The sequence below is a fragment of the Dipodomys ordii genome, unplaced genomic scaffold, assembly GCF_000151885.1.
Source record: "Dipodomys ordii isolate 6190 unplaced genomic scaffold, Dord_2.0 Scaffold151, whole genome shotgun sequence".
Classification (NCBI taxonomy): domain Eukaryota; kingdom Metazoa; phylum Chordata; class Mammalia; order Rodentia; family Heteromyidae; genus Dipodomys; species Dipodomys ordii.
In genome coordinates this window covers 800,825-814,839 of record NW_012267367.1, presented here as the reverse complement: position 1 = coordinate 814,839, position 14,015 = coordinate 800,825, and the positions used below count along the sequence as shown (strand labels likewise).

At 39.1% G+C, this 14,015-nt stretch overlaps 1 protein-coding gene across 8 annotated transcripts in view; it reads left to right on the top strand.

The window, feature by feature from the left end:
- The window catches only part of Tbc1d31 (TBC1 domain family, member 31), a 61,967-nt gene that overhangs the window by 31,517 nt on the left and 16,435 nt on the right, over window positions 1-14,015 (top strand). For 7 of the 8 annotated variants that reach the window (XM_013032245.1, XM_013032244.1, XM_013032243.1 and 4 more), the window contains 7 exons: window positions 1,752-1,885; window positions 4,485-4,618; window positions 5,499-5,678; window positions 7,619-7,851; window positions 8,361-8,513; window positions 9,335-9,470; window positions 13,117-13,209. In XM_013032245.1, coding sequence (XP_012887699.1) covers window positions 1,752-1,885; window positions 4,485-4,618; window positions 5,499-5,678; window positions 7,619-7,851; window positions 8,361-8,513; window positions 9,335-9,470; window positions 13,117-13,209 — 1,063 coding nt within the window. The remainder of the gene's footprint in view (window positions 1-1,751; window positions 1,886-4,484; window positions 4,619-5,498; window positions 5,679-7,618; window positions 7,852-8,360; window positions 8,514-9,334; window positions 9,471-13,116; window positions 13,210-14,015) is intronic. The other variant, XM_013032248.1, reaches the window with a different exon arrangement.

Here is a 14,015-nt window from a genome sequence, read left to right as displayed (position 1 = left end):
GTGTACCTTTTTAAATTTAACAAAATAGTTCTAGATATTTCAAAGCAATGTGTAGAAAAATTTCTCTTTTCCTTTTATATCTGCTTTGTTCTCCATTGCACAGTTATAGTATAATTTATTTCATCTGTCCCTTATTAGTGAACGGTTGGATTATTTCCAGTCTTAAGAGCATGCTCTATTAATTAGCTCTAAGTCCATTATTAAATTGAAATGTAATGTGTATCAAAGGGTAAATGTGTAATATACCGCTCTTGAGTAAGAGAAAAAATAAGATTACTTTAAGACCAGACTCAGGGAGAGATGGAATTTTATTTTTCCCATTGGTCTTCACATTTACTGTGCTTTGCTGCTGTGCATAAGCCTATATAAGATAACATCACAGCTCTGACATTTGTCCAAATAAATAGACACTTTTGGATTAGGATTTTTTTTGCACTGGCTGGTTTTTTGGTTTGATTTTTGGTTTTTAGTGTTTCTTTGTTTTTGTTTTTGGCTGTTCTTTTTGTGTATGTGTGTCTGTCAGCCCTGAGGCTTGAATTCAGGGCCTGGGCACTATACGTAAGTTTTTGTGCTCAAGGCTAGTGTTCTGCCACTTGAACCACAGCTTCACATGAAGCTTTTTGGTGGTTCATTGGAGTCCTAGAATTTTCTGCCCGGGCCAGCTTCAAACTGCAATGTTCAGATCTCAGCCTCCTGAGTAGAATTATAGACAGTGCCCCGCCTGTTGATATTATAAATATATGTGTGTGTGTGTGTATGTGTATCCTTTGACTCAACAATTCCACTTATAGGAATTTATTCAAATCTGTATTTTCACATGAAGCATGAGCACAGTATTGTTTATGAAAGGGTAGAAAGATCTTACAGACCCAAGAATACAGATCTTGTTTAAAAAAAAAGTTATATCCATAAACAGTTCTCATATATCTGCAAAATACCATGAGGATATTTTTCTAGTATACTGATATAAACTTTTCCCAAGAGGTTCTTAATTTAAGATGATGGAATACTGGATGTTGTGGTACATGCCTGTAATTTCACCTGCTTGGGAGGCAGAGATTGGGAGACTTGAGGTTCAAGGCTGTGTTGAGCAAGACCTATCTCAAACAAGCCTGGTATGGGGTTGCTCACCTGTAATCCCAGATGAATAGGAGTTTAGATAGAAGGATCACAGTCCAAATCTGACCCTGGGCAAAAATCAGAAGATCCTATCTGAAAAATAAAGCATAAAAGGGTAGGTAACAGGACTCAGGTAGTAGAGTGCCCGGTGTGCGGAGAGAGAGGGCAAAGTATGCAACAATGTTTATATTGAACCCGCCATTTATGTGTGTTTTGGTTTGGGTTTGTTTTATGCCAGCACTGAGCTTGTACTCTCACTTAGCTTATTTTACTTGTGGCTGGTGCTCTACCACGTGAGCCCTATCTCCAATCAGGCTTTTTGCTGGATAATAGGAGATGGAATCTGGAGAGCTTGCTTGCCTAAACTGGCTTTGCACCTTGATTCTCAGGTCAGCCCCCTAAGTAGGTAGGATCACAGGCATGAGCCATGGTGCCTGGTCATATTTGTGAATTTTATAATAGGATTTAGAGTTTTAGCTGTGGTTACTTCTAAAGAGGAGCTATATGGTAAAAGAACAATTTTTGCCAAATGTATGTTTTGTACGGAACTTTTTATGACGTGAATATGTTGTTTATACAGATTTCAATAACGTTGCTGTTCTCTGGTCTTTATTTCCTTCTTCTGTTTGCAGAACACTGTCTGCTTTAGCTCACTGGTCTTCTATCTTTAGTGACACACCATATCTTCCACTCTTGGCATTTCCATTTGTAAAATTATTCCAGAACAACCAACTCATCTGTTTTGAAGTTGTTGCTACTCTCATAAGTAAGTAGTTATTACAGAATGAAACCAAGAATAGATTCTCACACATTTTCCTGATGTCTTCATACCTTTGCAATATTTAACGATTCTTGATGTCTTTACTTTTAAGTTAAAGTGTGAAATAATCAAGTGTAAAGTATAAAGTAGATGTTTCTGTCATATCTATCTAAGCCTTTATTTGCAAGATTTTTTTAATTTTTTTTATTTTTTTGTTGGTTGTGGGTCCTGAACTCTGGACCTGGGTGCTGTCCCTTAGCATTTCAGCTCAAGGCTAGTACTCTACTGCTTGAGCCATAGTGCCACGTCCAGCTTTTTCTGTAATGTGGTGCTGAGGAATCGAACCTAGGGCCTCATGCATGCAAGGCAAGCACTCTACCTCTGAGCCACCTTCCTAGCCCCAAGAGCTATAAATTTTAGAAGATCATTATAGACAGATTTGAATATAGACAGATTTGAAGCAACTCTCTTACCTACTGAAAGTAGATTATGTTCAAAGAACTGTTCTAAGTATATAAAACACTTTGTATACCATGGTGTTTTATTTATATTTGTTTTATTTAAATGCTCAACAACAAATTAAATAATGGAATTGGAAAGCCTTTATAAGTCATATGTAATACAATGTTGCCTTCTCTCCATAATTTGAGCTATGAGCTCTTTGTTTTGTGAGACAGGGTCTTTTTGTGTGGTCAGTGCTGAGATTGCCAGCCTTGCCACTGCCTGGCTAGGCTAGGAGATCTTAATATCAAAGAATGCAATCACAGTTTACTACATTGGGTATTTCCAATCCAAAATCCAGAATCTGAAGCTTCTTCAACCCCTTTAGATTTTTGCATTTTAGACTTCAGGATTAAGGATGCTTACCTGGTAAAATCTATTCAGGTATTCCAAAATCAAAAAAAAACTTTGAAGTCCAAAAATATAGTCAGCAGAAAACAGAAATACTTCAGACTTCAAATAGATGTGCTTGTTCATTGGATCATTTTGACCCAATTTTACTGACAATTCTGAAGAAACCTGCAAAATTTCTACCCGCCTAAGATGTTCTGTTAACATGATGGAATTTGTAAGTCTCTTGCTTAAGAATTTAGAAGTCTTTTTCTTATTTATTCAGTCATATTTAGAACAAAAAAAGAGTGAATTCCTTTAAGAATTACCAAAAAAAAAAGAGCACTGTTCATAACCTGCCAGCCTGGCTTGCTGTGGTTGGTGGGTTCCATTCCAGTGCTACAGCATTTCCAGTGACACGTGACTGGCTGACTGGCTTTCAGTTTCAGGTCTTGGGGACATGTTATTAAAAACAAACTAGGAGAGGTTAACAATGCTCAATAGGAAATGTACTCATTACCTTACTCATGTACCTTTGTATAGTATCTTTACAAAAAAAAATGTTAAAAAAAAAAAAAACTAGCCAGCTGCCAGTGGCTCATGCCTATAAGCCTAGCTACTCAGGAGGCTGAGATGCTAGGATCATGTTCAAAGCCAGTCTGAGCAGGAATGTTTGTGAGACTCTTATCTCCAATAAATATTCAGAAAAGGCCAGAAGTGGCAGTGTGGCTCAAGTGGTAGAATACTAGCCTTGAGCACAAAGAGCTCAGAGATAGCATGCAGGCCCAGAGTTCAAGCCCCAGGAACAGCAAAAGCAAACAAACAAAAACCTGGGTGTGCTGTAAGCAGTCCCAGCACTATGGAGGCTACTTCAAGGGGATCAAAAATTCAAGGCCAGCTGGGTGTCAGTGGCTTAAGCCTGAAATTCTAGCTCAGGGACAGGGCCTAGGCTTGAGTTCAAGCCCAAGGACCAGCACAAAAAAAATAATTTCAAGACCAGCCTCGACTACATAATGTAATCAGGACACTATTAAAAATAAAAGAAGAAGAAAGAGCTGGTGGCTCACACCTGTAATCCTAGCTACTCAGGAGGCTAAGATCTGGGATCATGGTTCAAAGCCAGCCAGGGCAGGAAAGGCCATGAGACTCTTACCTCCAATAAACCACTAGAAAACCAGAAGTGGCACTGTAGCTCACGTGGTAGAGCACTTGCCTTGAGCTGAAGAGCTGAGGGACAGAGCCCAGGCCCAGAGTTCAAGCCCCACAACTGACAAAAATAAAAGAAGAAAGAAAACACGAGGATATTCAGTATGTATTATGGAAAAAGAGCTATGCAACTTGTGGGCAGGGACGGGAAGGGGAGATTGGGGGAAAGCAAATGAAGGGGTGACATTATCTAAAAGAGAAATGTGCACATTGCCTGAAATTTGCATTGGTAGCCCCTGTATAACACCTTAATAATAACAATAAAATTATATTCTTAAAAATCAGAGGTCAGGCACTGGTGGCCCATGCCTATAATCCTAGCTACTCAGGAGGCTGAGATCTTGAAGATCATGGTTCAAAGCCAGCCCAGGCAGGAAAGTCCCTGTGAGACTCTTATCTCCAATTAACCACCAGAAAACTGGAAGTAGAACTGTGGCTCAAAGTGGTAGAGTACTCAGGGACAGCACCCAGGCCCTGGGTTCAAGCCCCATGACTGACCACCCCCCAAAAAAATTATTCTTTGGTATAGAAAGATACTTAAATTTCCTCTAATTTTTTTTCTTTGTAGTAAATTGGTGTCAACACTGGTTTGAATACTTTCCTAACCCTCCCATCAATATTCTTAGTATGATAGAAAATGTTTTGGCATTTTGTGATAAACAACTGCTCCAGCACTTCATAGATCATGATATAACTTCCCAGGTAAGAAGTATAGGGCTTTTAGAAAGATTTAATTTATTTGGGGACTTAACATTGATTCTGGTATAAATAAAATAATACTTCTATGAAGTAATAAAAACATACTATGCTTTGTATTTTTAACACAATTTCATTTTTTTCTTAATATATTTTTTATTGTAAAGATACTGTACATAGGGGTTACAGTTACATGAGCAAGATAATGAGTCCATTTCCTATGGAGCAGTGTTATACCCTCCTTTATTTTTCCCCTACCATCCCTTTCCTCCCCAGCTCCTCCCTTCCTTCCCCCCCCCATTCTTTTTTATTATACCAACTAACTCAAAGTCTATAAAGAAGTGGAGCTGTGGCCCAATTGGTAGAGTGCCAGCCTTGAAGGAAAAATCTAAAGGATAGCTCCCAGGCCCTGAGTTCAAGCCCCAGTGCTGGGGGAAAAAAAAGTCTATAAAGAGAATCTCTGTCTTCCCGATAGTATAAAATGATGTAGCTCAGTGATGGCCACTTGCCAGTACTGAGGGGAAAGTGGGAGTGGTGTGAAAGTTCCAAATTAAGATAGTAATTCTTTTTGTTGTTGTTGTTGTTTTGTGCTGATCCTGGGGCTTAAACTCAAGGCCTGGTTGCTGCTTAAACTCTTTTGTTCAAGGGTAGTGTTCTACCACTTGAGCCACAGCAACACTTCTGGCTTTTTCTGAGTCATTGTTTGCTGGCTTTGAACCACAATTTTCATATTCCAGCCTCCTGAGTAGCTAGGACTACAGTCATGAGCCACCGCACCTACCAGATACTGTTTTATAACAATGTGCTTAATATGCCTTCACAGATGAAATGTAAGAGATTATTGTCAGTGACTGTGTTTTGACTAATTTATTATTCTTCACTTTAGCTGTACGCTTGGCCTCTTCTTGAAACAGTGTTCTCAGAAGTGCTGACCAGAGAAGAGTGGCTCAAATTATTTGATAATGTCTTCTCCAATCAACCTTCCTTCCTTCTGATGACTGTGGTAGCCTACAGCACATGTTCTAGAGCTCCTTTGCTCAACTGCACTCTTAAAGATGATTTTACGGTAAATACCCTGTTGTTAAGAGGGTTGGGGTATATAGCTGAGTGGTAGAATACTTACCTAATACTTACCTGAGACCTTGGGTTCAATCCCCAGCATTACTAATAAATAAGTAAGTAAATGAGAGGCTCAAATTTCACTCTTTTCTATTAAAAATTATACTGATTGACTTCACACCTACTATTCATCAAGCATGGATGCTCTGTGGTAGAACTAGAATAGATCATCACATTTCTGACCTTTATGTAAATATATAGACAAAATTTCAGCAGATTGTTCATCTTAGAATCATAGTGTAGCACTGGGGGTGTGCCTTGAGGCTTATAAAAAGGATGTTGGACACTTCTGGTAGTTTATCCCGGTCTACCCCAGTCTGGGTGCTTAGCTTATATACAAGAAAACTTTGAGGTTTGGTAGGAAAATGACTGAGAGAAGGCTGGGAAGGTGGCTCAGTGGTAGAGTGCTTGCCTTGCATGCATAAGGCCCTGGGTTCGATTCCTCAGCACCACATAAGCAGAAAAAGCCAGAAGTGGTGCTGTAGCTCAAGTGGTAGAGCACTTGCCTTGAGCTGAAGAACTAAAGGACAGCACCCAGGCCCAGAGTTCAGGCCCCACGACTAGCCAAAAAAAAAAAAGAAAGAAAGAAAGAAAATGACTGAGAGAAAGCAAAAGCATCAGAGGTAGCTTCATAGGAGCTTGGTAAGAGGCTCAAATAGTTGGGGTTTTCCTGTATATATCTGACTTTTTTGATTACTGTTGATTCATTATGTTTGCTTTCTGGTCACATAACGTACAATGCATGTTTTAGAGTTTGGTTCTGCCGGCACAGATTATATGGACCATTTCAGATACTATTAAGCAGCCAAGCTAACTTATTTGCAAAGATTCATTCACTTTCTAAGTTGATTTAGATTTTGTGTTTTAAAAAACTTGAACAGAAAAAGATTGTTTTTTGCTGAAGCATCTTTTAAATTTTATAATGGAGCTTTCATTTTGAGTTAAAATATTTGATTTCAAAATTTCATATTATAGTGACATTTTACTACTTTTTGTGGCATAGTACTTGGGTTTGAACTTAGGACTTCATGTTCGCTACTACTTGAGCCCCATCCCAGCCCTCTTCTGCTTTCTTATTTTTTGAATAAGGTCTTACATTTTTGCCTAGCCACCCTAGACCACAATTCTCTTGTTATACTTCTCTTGTAGCTGGGATCACAGGCATGGTACCACCACCCAGCTTATTGGTTGAAATGTTTGCCTAACTAGCCTTGCACTATGATTCTCCCTATCTTTACCTCCTGAGTAGCAGGAATTATAGGCATAAGCTATCATGCCTAGCTAACATTTTAACAATATCAACTTGAATCTTTAAAAAATAAGTTTAGGCCTGGAAAGGTGACTCAGTGGTAGAGTGCTTGCCTTACATGCATGAGGCCCTGGGTTTGATTCCTCAATACGACATAAGCAGAAAAGGCCAGAAGTGATGTTGTGGCTCAAGTGGTAAAGCACCAGCCTTGAGCTGAAGAGCTAAGGGACAGCACCCAGGCCCAGAGTTCAGGCACTACAACCGACCAAAAAAAAAAAAAGTTAAAAAAAAGCTTCAGTAAACTTGCAGAAAAGAACATGTTGAATTAAAATTCTAGATAATTTTCAAAAAAGAAAAGATTATTCATATTTTATTTTTTTTATTTTGGTCCTGCATCTTGAACTTGGGGCTCAGGCACTATGCTTAAGCTCTTCTTCTGGTTTTCTGGTAGCTACTGGTGCTAAGAGTTGCAAGGACTTTCCTGCCGCAGATGACTTCAAGCTGCAGTCCTCAGGTCTCATTCTCCTGAATAGCTAGGCGTGAGCCACAGGTGCCAGCCACATTTAAACTTTTGAACTCTTATTTTAGTTAATTCTACTTTAGCCTTGCTTTTAAGTAAATCTCAAGTTTTCTTGCAGTATTTTTTTCATCATCGGAATAACTTGGATATAAATGTTGTGATTAGAGAAGCTTATCACCTCATGGAGACCACACCTGCTGATATTCATCCAGACAGCATGCTGGATGCTTTTGTTGCACTGACAAAAGGGCAGTATCCAGTATTTAATCAATATCCAAAGTTTGTCGTGGACTTCCAGAGACAGGAACGAGAAAGAATAAGGAATGATGAGTTGGATTACTTGAGAGAAAGGTAATTATGGAGTACTTATTGTTTAATAGAAGTGAAATCTGTTGTAAATCTAGACAAGAACTTTAAGAAAAATTGTATTTAAGCAGGACACTGGTGGCTCATATCTATAATCCTAGCTACTTAGGAGACTGAGATCTACAGATTATGGTTTCAAGTCAACGTGGGCAGGAAAGTCCATAAGACTCTTATCCTCAATAAACTATTCAGAAAAAGTTATGTGTGGCACTGCGGCTCAAGTCGTAGAGTACTTGCCTTGAGCACAAAGAAGCTCAGTGACAGTGCCCAGGCCCTGAGTTCATGTCCCAGGACTGGCCAAAAAAAAAAGCATTTAAATTATTAAGTATTAGTGTAGAACCAAAGTTTTAAGATATGAGATGTATTTATTTATTCTCATAGCTGTAAATAAAATCAGGTCTTATACACTAATCAAATGTATATTTTGTGTCATGGTTTACCTAAGTTTGCTTTTTTGTTCATATTTTCATAATAACAAATATTGTATACTTAAGGCAGACAGTTGAAAATATGCAAGCTGAAGTAGATCAGCAAAGACTTGAAGATGAAGCTTGGTACCAAAAACAAGAAGAGCTCCGCAAAGCAGAAGAAGCAAGAAGAGAAATGCTCTTGCATGAGGAGGAGAAGATGGTGCAGCAAAGACAGAGGCATGTGTTACTGTTTTGAAAATGTCCATGCATGAGTTAGTGAAATAACTTTCATTTTATTTCATTTTCTCCTTTAGAAATAGACTGTGGAATTATCTAGGTTCATTTCCACTAAGCAAATATTTAAGTTAATAAAAAGAATAAAGGGCTGGGAAGTTGACTCCGTGGTAGAGTGCCTGCCTTGCATGCATGAGGCCCTGGGTTCGATTCCTCAGCACCACATAAGCAAAAATAAAGCCAGAAGTGGCGCTGTGGCTCAAGTGGTAGAGCACTAGCCTTGAGGTAAAGAGCTGAGGGACAGCGTCCAGGCCCAGAGTTCAGGTTCCACGACCGGACCCAAAAAAAAAAAAGAAAAAGAATAAAAAATATGAGGTAGAATTAATTCTAAAGCTATACTGAATATTACACTTAGGTTTTTTTTGTTGTTGTTGTTTTTGTTTTTTGTCAGTCTGGCTTGAACTCTGGGCCTGGGTGCTGTCCCTTAGCTCTTCAGGTCAAGGCAAGTGCTCTACCACTTGAGCCACAGCACCACTTCCAGTTTTCTGTGGTTAATTGGAAATATGATCTCATGGACCTTTCTGGCTGGCCTGGCTTTGAACCTCGATCCTCAGATCTCAGCCTCTGAGTAGCTAGGATTACAGGCGTGAACCACCAGCACCCAGCTTTCACTTAGCTTTTTTTTTTTTGCACTTAGCTTTTAAAGTAAAAGATCTAGATATATGCTCTGAAGGGCATTACTTAGAAACATTATTTTATAGTAGGCAGAAAAAGTTAAACCAACATTGGAAAATGCTTTATTTTTAATATGTTTTGAATTTAAGACTAGCTGCTGTGAAAAGAGAGCTGAAAATGAAGGAAATACACTTACAAGATGCTGCTAGAAGGCATTTCCTGAAGCTTCAGCAAGCTCAGCATGAAATGGAGCTACGAAGACTGGATGATGAAATTGAGAGGAAGGTTAGTTATTCTAACTAGAACTCATACCTCTCTGCCTACTCTCACTTAGCTGTAACGCTTACCCTCATATGAAATAGTAATCCTGTAGTCCACAATGCTTCATAGCCCTTTTAATTTTACTTACTTCAACCCTCCACTATTTTTATTATCTTTTATATCTCATTAATGGTAAAATATTTAATACTAAGAAGATTAGGCAAGTTGACTAGTGTCCTTGATAACTACAAAAAAAAGTATCAGATAACTATTAAAATAATTGTGAAAAAAATTATAAAAATTTGTACAGGACCAATTGAAAAGAATTTCAAGTACAAGATATATAGGGTTAAATGTGGATTCTTGTTACACTTCCTCATCTTATTTCCAGAGGTAACCTTAAAAAGTTAATTATCCGGCACCAGTGGCTTACTCCTAGTGAGCCATTTAGCTCAGGCCTAGCTACATGGGAGGCTGAAATTGGTAAGATCATAGTTCAAAGCCAGTCCTGGCAGAAAAGTTCCTGAGACCTCTCTCTTCTCAAGAGAGAGGTGAGCCAGGCACCCATGGCTCACGCCTGTAATCCTAGCTACTCAGGAGCCTGAGATCTGAGGATCATGGTTCAAAGCCAGCCCCAGCAGCAAAGTCCATGACACTCTTATCTTCAATAAAACACTCAGAAAACTGGAAGTGGTACTGTGGCTCAAGTGGTAGAGCACTAGCCTTGAGCTGAAGACCTGAGGGACGGCGCCCAGACCCAGAGTTCAAGCCCCACAACTGACCAAAAAAAAAAGGGGGGGGAGGGGAGGGAAAAGAAGTGGGCGCAGTGGCTTATGCCTGTACTCTAGCTAAGATGGGAAGTCTGACACAGGTAGCTCATGCCTATACACACACCTAGAAAAGAAGAAACATCTCAAAAATAACCAGCTCAAATAGCTCAAGAAGTATGTGGCTTGGCAATGTTGCCCAGCAACCACAAGATTGAGTTCAAGCCTAATATACAAAAAAAAGGTTAATTGCACAATTATTCTCTATTTGTTTACTTATATTTCTGTATTTATATAAAATGGGATTTTTCTCCCTGTATCTTGTTTTTGTGTCATGCTTGGAAAAATAATACAGCTGAATATGCTTTCAGATTGTTAACCTATTTCTTTTTTTTCATTCTTTTTTCTTTTGTCGGTTGTGGGGCTTGAACTCTGGGCTTGAGCACTGTCCCTGCACTCTTCAGCTCAACGCTAACGCTCTACCACTTGAGCCACAGTGCCACTTGTGGTTTTCTAGTGGTTTATTGGAGACAAGAGTCTCACAGACTTTCCTGCCCAGGCTGGCTTTGAACCACGATCCTCAGATCATGTAGCTAGGATTATAGGCATGAGCCACCAGAACCTGGCAATTATTTCTCTCCTTGTGGTCGTTGAGTATATTTTACTGATGATTATATACCATAGTTTACTTAATTCTTGGCTATTAGACATTCAAGTTATAAAAATAGTTTACATTTATTAATTTTAATTTGTTATAATGTAATTACTTAAAATTGTCTAGTGAATCATATTGATATCTCACTATTAAAATGTATATTTCTGAGGCTGGGAAGGTAGCTCAGTGGTACAGTGCTTGCCTTGCATGCATAAGGCCCTGAGTTCGATTCCTCAGCACCACATAAGCAGAAAAAGCCAGAAATGGCGTGGCTCAAGTGGTAGAACATTAGCCTTGAGCTGAAGAGCTGAGGGACAGTGCCCAGGTCCAGAGTTCAGACCCCACGACCAACAACAAAAAAAAAAAGGTATATTTCTTCACCAAAAATAATGCACGATCTGACACCTTCATTTCAAACCCTTTGAGATAGGGCAAGGTGTTTCTTGGCCAAGAGTCCTACAACGCTTTCAACATCATGATAAGGCCTCTACCTGCCCTCCCGGCCTCCCCATGACCTCGTAGGCTCCATCCAGCTACCTTTTCCTATGTGTGCTTACCCTGCCTGATACCAGAAGCTTGGCTCTGGCTCCTGCAGGAAAAGCTGAGTGCAAAATTACACACACACACACACACCTATGAAAACACACACACACACACACACGCACGCACCTATGAAAAAACTGCCAGCAACAAGCACAGTAGATTTGTTTTGGCTCTAGTACATAGCTGTTAGTGTGTCTCAGAATTCATAAGCAGAAGAGCTGTAGCTGAAATTCCTAAAAATTGTTTGATGCTTTTCCAAATCACCTGGAGGTGTCCTCTGCCTTCTGGTGCTCACTGCTGCTTTGGAGACTCAAGGTTGAGCTCGCTGCTTTTGTGGTAGTTTACCCTTAAGGTAAATTTTACCCCTTGGATGTGTTTCTTTGTGTCACACTGTATTTTATTTTTGCTACTTCTCCTATTAGGAGCATTTGGTAGCCTGTCTTTTAGCCAATAATATCTAACACGTGGTAGTATCAAAGGTAGTAATGTAATCATTAAATGTTTGCCAAATGAATGATGATAGGTGATTGAGGGTTGTTGTTATTTTGTTTTATGTACTTTATTCTAATCCAAATTCATAACTGGCTCTTTAGGCAACCAAATATTTAAGATGACTTTCAAGATTGTCTAGACCATGCCTTATCCAAACCTCAATGCTTTCAAGTATTCAAAATTTAGACTACTCTGAACTAACTGAATTTGACCAAAGCACATATAGGTTGAACAGTCCAAGATAAAATTTCAGCTTGGAGTTACTAGGTATTAGATCAAATCTATTTTTTTTAAACTCAAATAAAAGTTATAGTTAATAAGATGGAACATTCTGCCGGCTCACACCTGTAACCCCAGCTACTCATTTCCGGCTCACACCTGTAACCCCAGCTACTCAGCAGGCTGAGAGTTGAAGTTCACAACTTGAAGCCAGCCCACGCAGGAAAGCCGGTGAGACTCTCATCTCCAGTCAGCCACCAGAAAATTGAAAGTGGCACTGTGGCTCAAAGTGTTAGAGCAGTAGCCTTGAGCAAAAAAAGCTCAGGGACAGCACATAGGCCCTGAGTTCAGCCACACAACTGACAATAGAATAAAATAAGTAATTAATTAAACGTTCTATATTTTTAACCAATCCCAAATTTTAGTTGTTGAAGTTTTTCTACTTCATTATTGGCTACTGTAATCTGAAGAGCCACCCCTTTTCTTGTAGTTGTTATAGTGCATGGTAATTGCGCTTTTTTAAATTAAGCTTATCCCAGATCATTTCTGAATTGGTCAGTGAATACTAATTCCTGCTGGGTGCTGGTGGTTCATCCCTGTAATCCTAGCTCCTCAGGAGGCTGAGAGCTGAGGACTGTGGTTCAAAGCCAGCCTGGTCAGGAAAGACCGTGAAAAACTCTGATCTCCAATTAACCACCTAAAACCTGGAGATGGAGTGTGGCTCAAAGTGGTAGAGCACTAGCCTTAAGCAAAAATGTTCAGGAACCGCACCCAGACCCTGAGTTCAAGCCCCAACACCACCAAGAAAACCCCATAATTTCTGGGTCTTTTTTTTTTAATGTCCATATAACCACATAACTAAGCCAGTCCTGATGTCACATGCCTGTAACCCTAGCTCGTGGGTGAGGGAGGGAGGAGCAGTAGGAACCTATCTTTAAAAAAAAAATGTTTTGTAAATTATTTTTAGTATTCACAGTTTGATGTTTGCCCATAGGTACAAATGAGGGATCGAGAAATCGCTACCACAGCCAGAGACCTAGAAATGAGACAGCTGGAGCTTGAATCACAAAAAAGACTTTATGAGAAGGTATAAATTATTTCCAATGTAGACTATATTTGTGGTTTATAGTATTCATTTCATTCCATTTTTAAGCACAATATATTGTCGTCCAGGATTGTACAGTAGCCAAAATGTCTGGATATACAGCTTATTGTAATTCTTTTTATTGTTACTGTAATTCATGTTTCTGTAGCAGCTTAGTCTAGTGTCTAAAGCACCAGATGTAAATCCCAGACTTTGCCTCAGGATTTTTTTTCTTGCCGGTTTACAAGTTTCTCTATAAATATACAATAGTGAATAAAATTATCCTAATAAAAATGGGTTGTCCTTAATTTGAAAAACAAAAGTAACTTACAGTTTTAACGCTAAGCAAATGGATAACTAAATATATTCCCTAAAACAAAAATCTGAAGTGCTCTGTCTAAAACTCTTTGGGTGCCAACTTGATGGCCAAAACATTTCAAACTTCACAGCATTTCAGACTTTGGAGAAGGTTGCTTAACCAGAAAACTCTATGCAAGTATTCCAAAATCCAAGAGTCCATCTGAAACATTCCTAATCCCAAGTATTTCAGATAAGGAATAGTCAACCTTAAACTTTCAGGAATCTTAGAGGAAAATGAGACAAGAACTATGAAGTAATTTATATTAGAATCTTCTAGAATTAGATCAGCAGCAAATACCTGCTTAGGACATGAAAGTCAGTTTTTAAATCACTGGAAAAGGTATAAATACAAGATTTTTTTTTTTTTGGGTCCAGTCGTGGGGCCTAAACTCTGGGCCTGGGCACTGTCCCTCAGCTCTTCAGCTCAAGGCTAGCACTCTACCACTTGA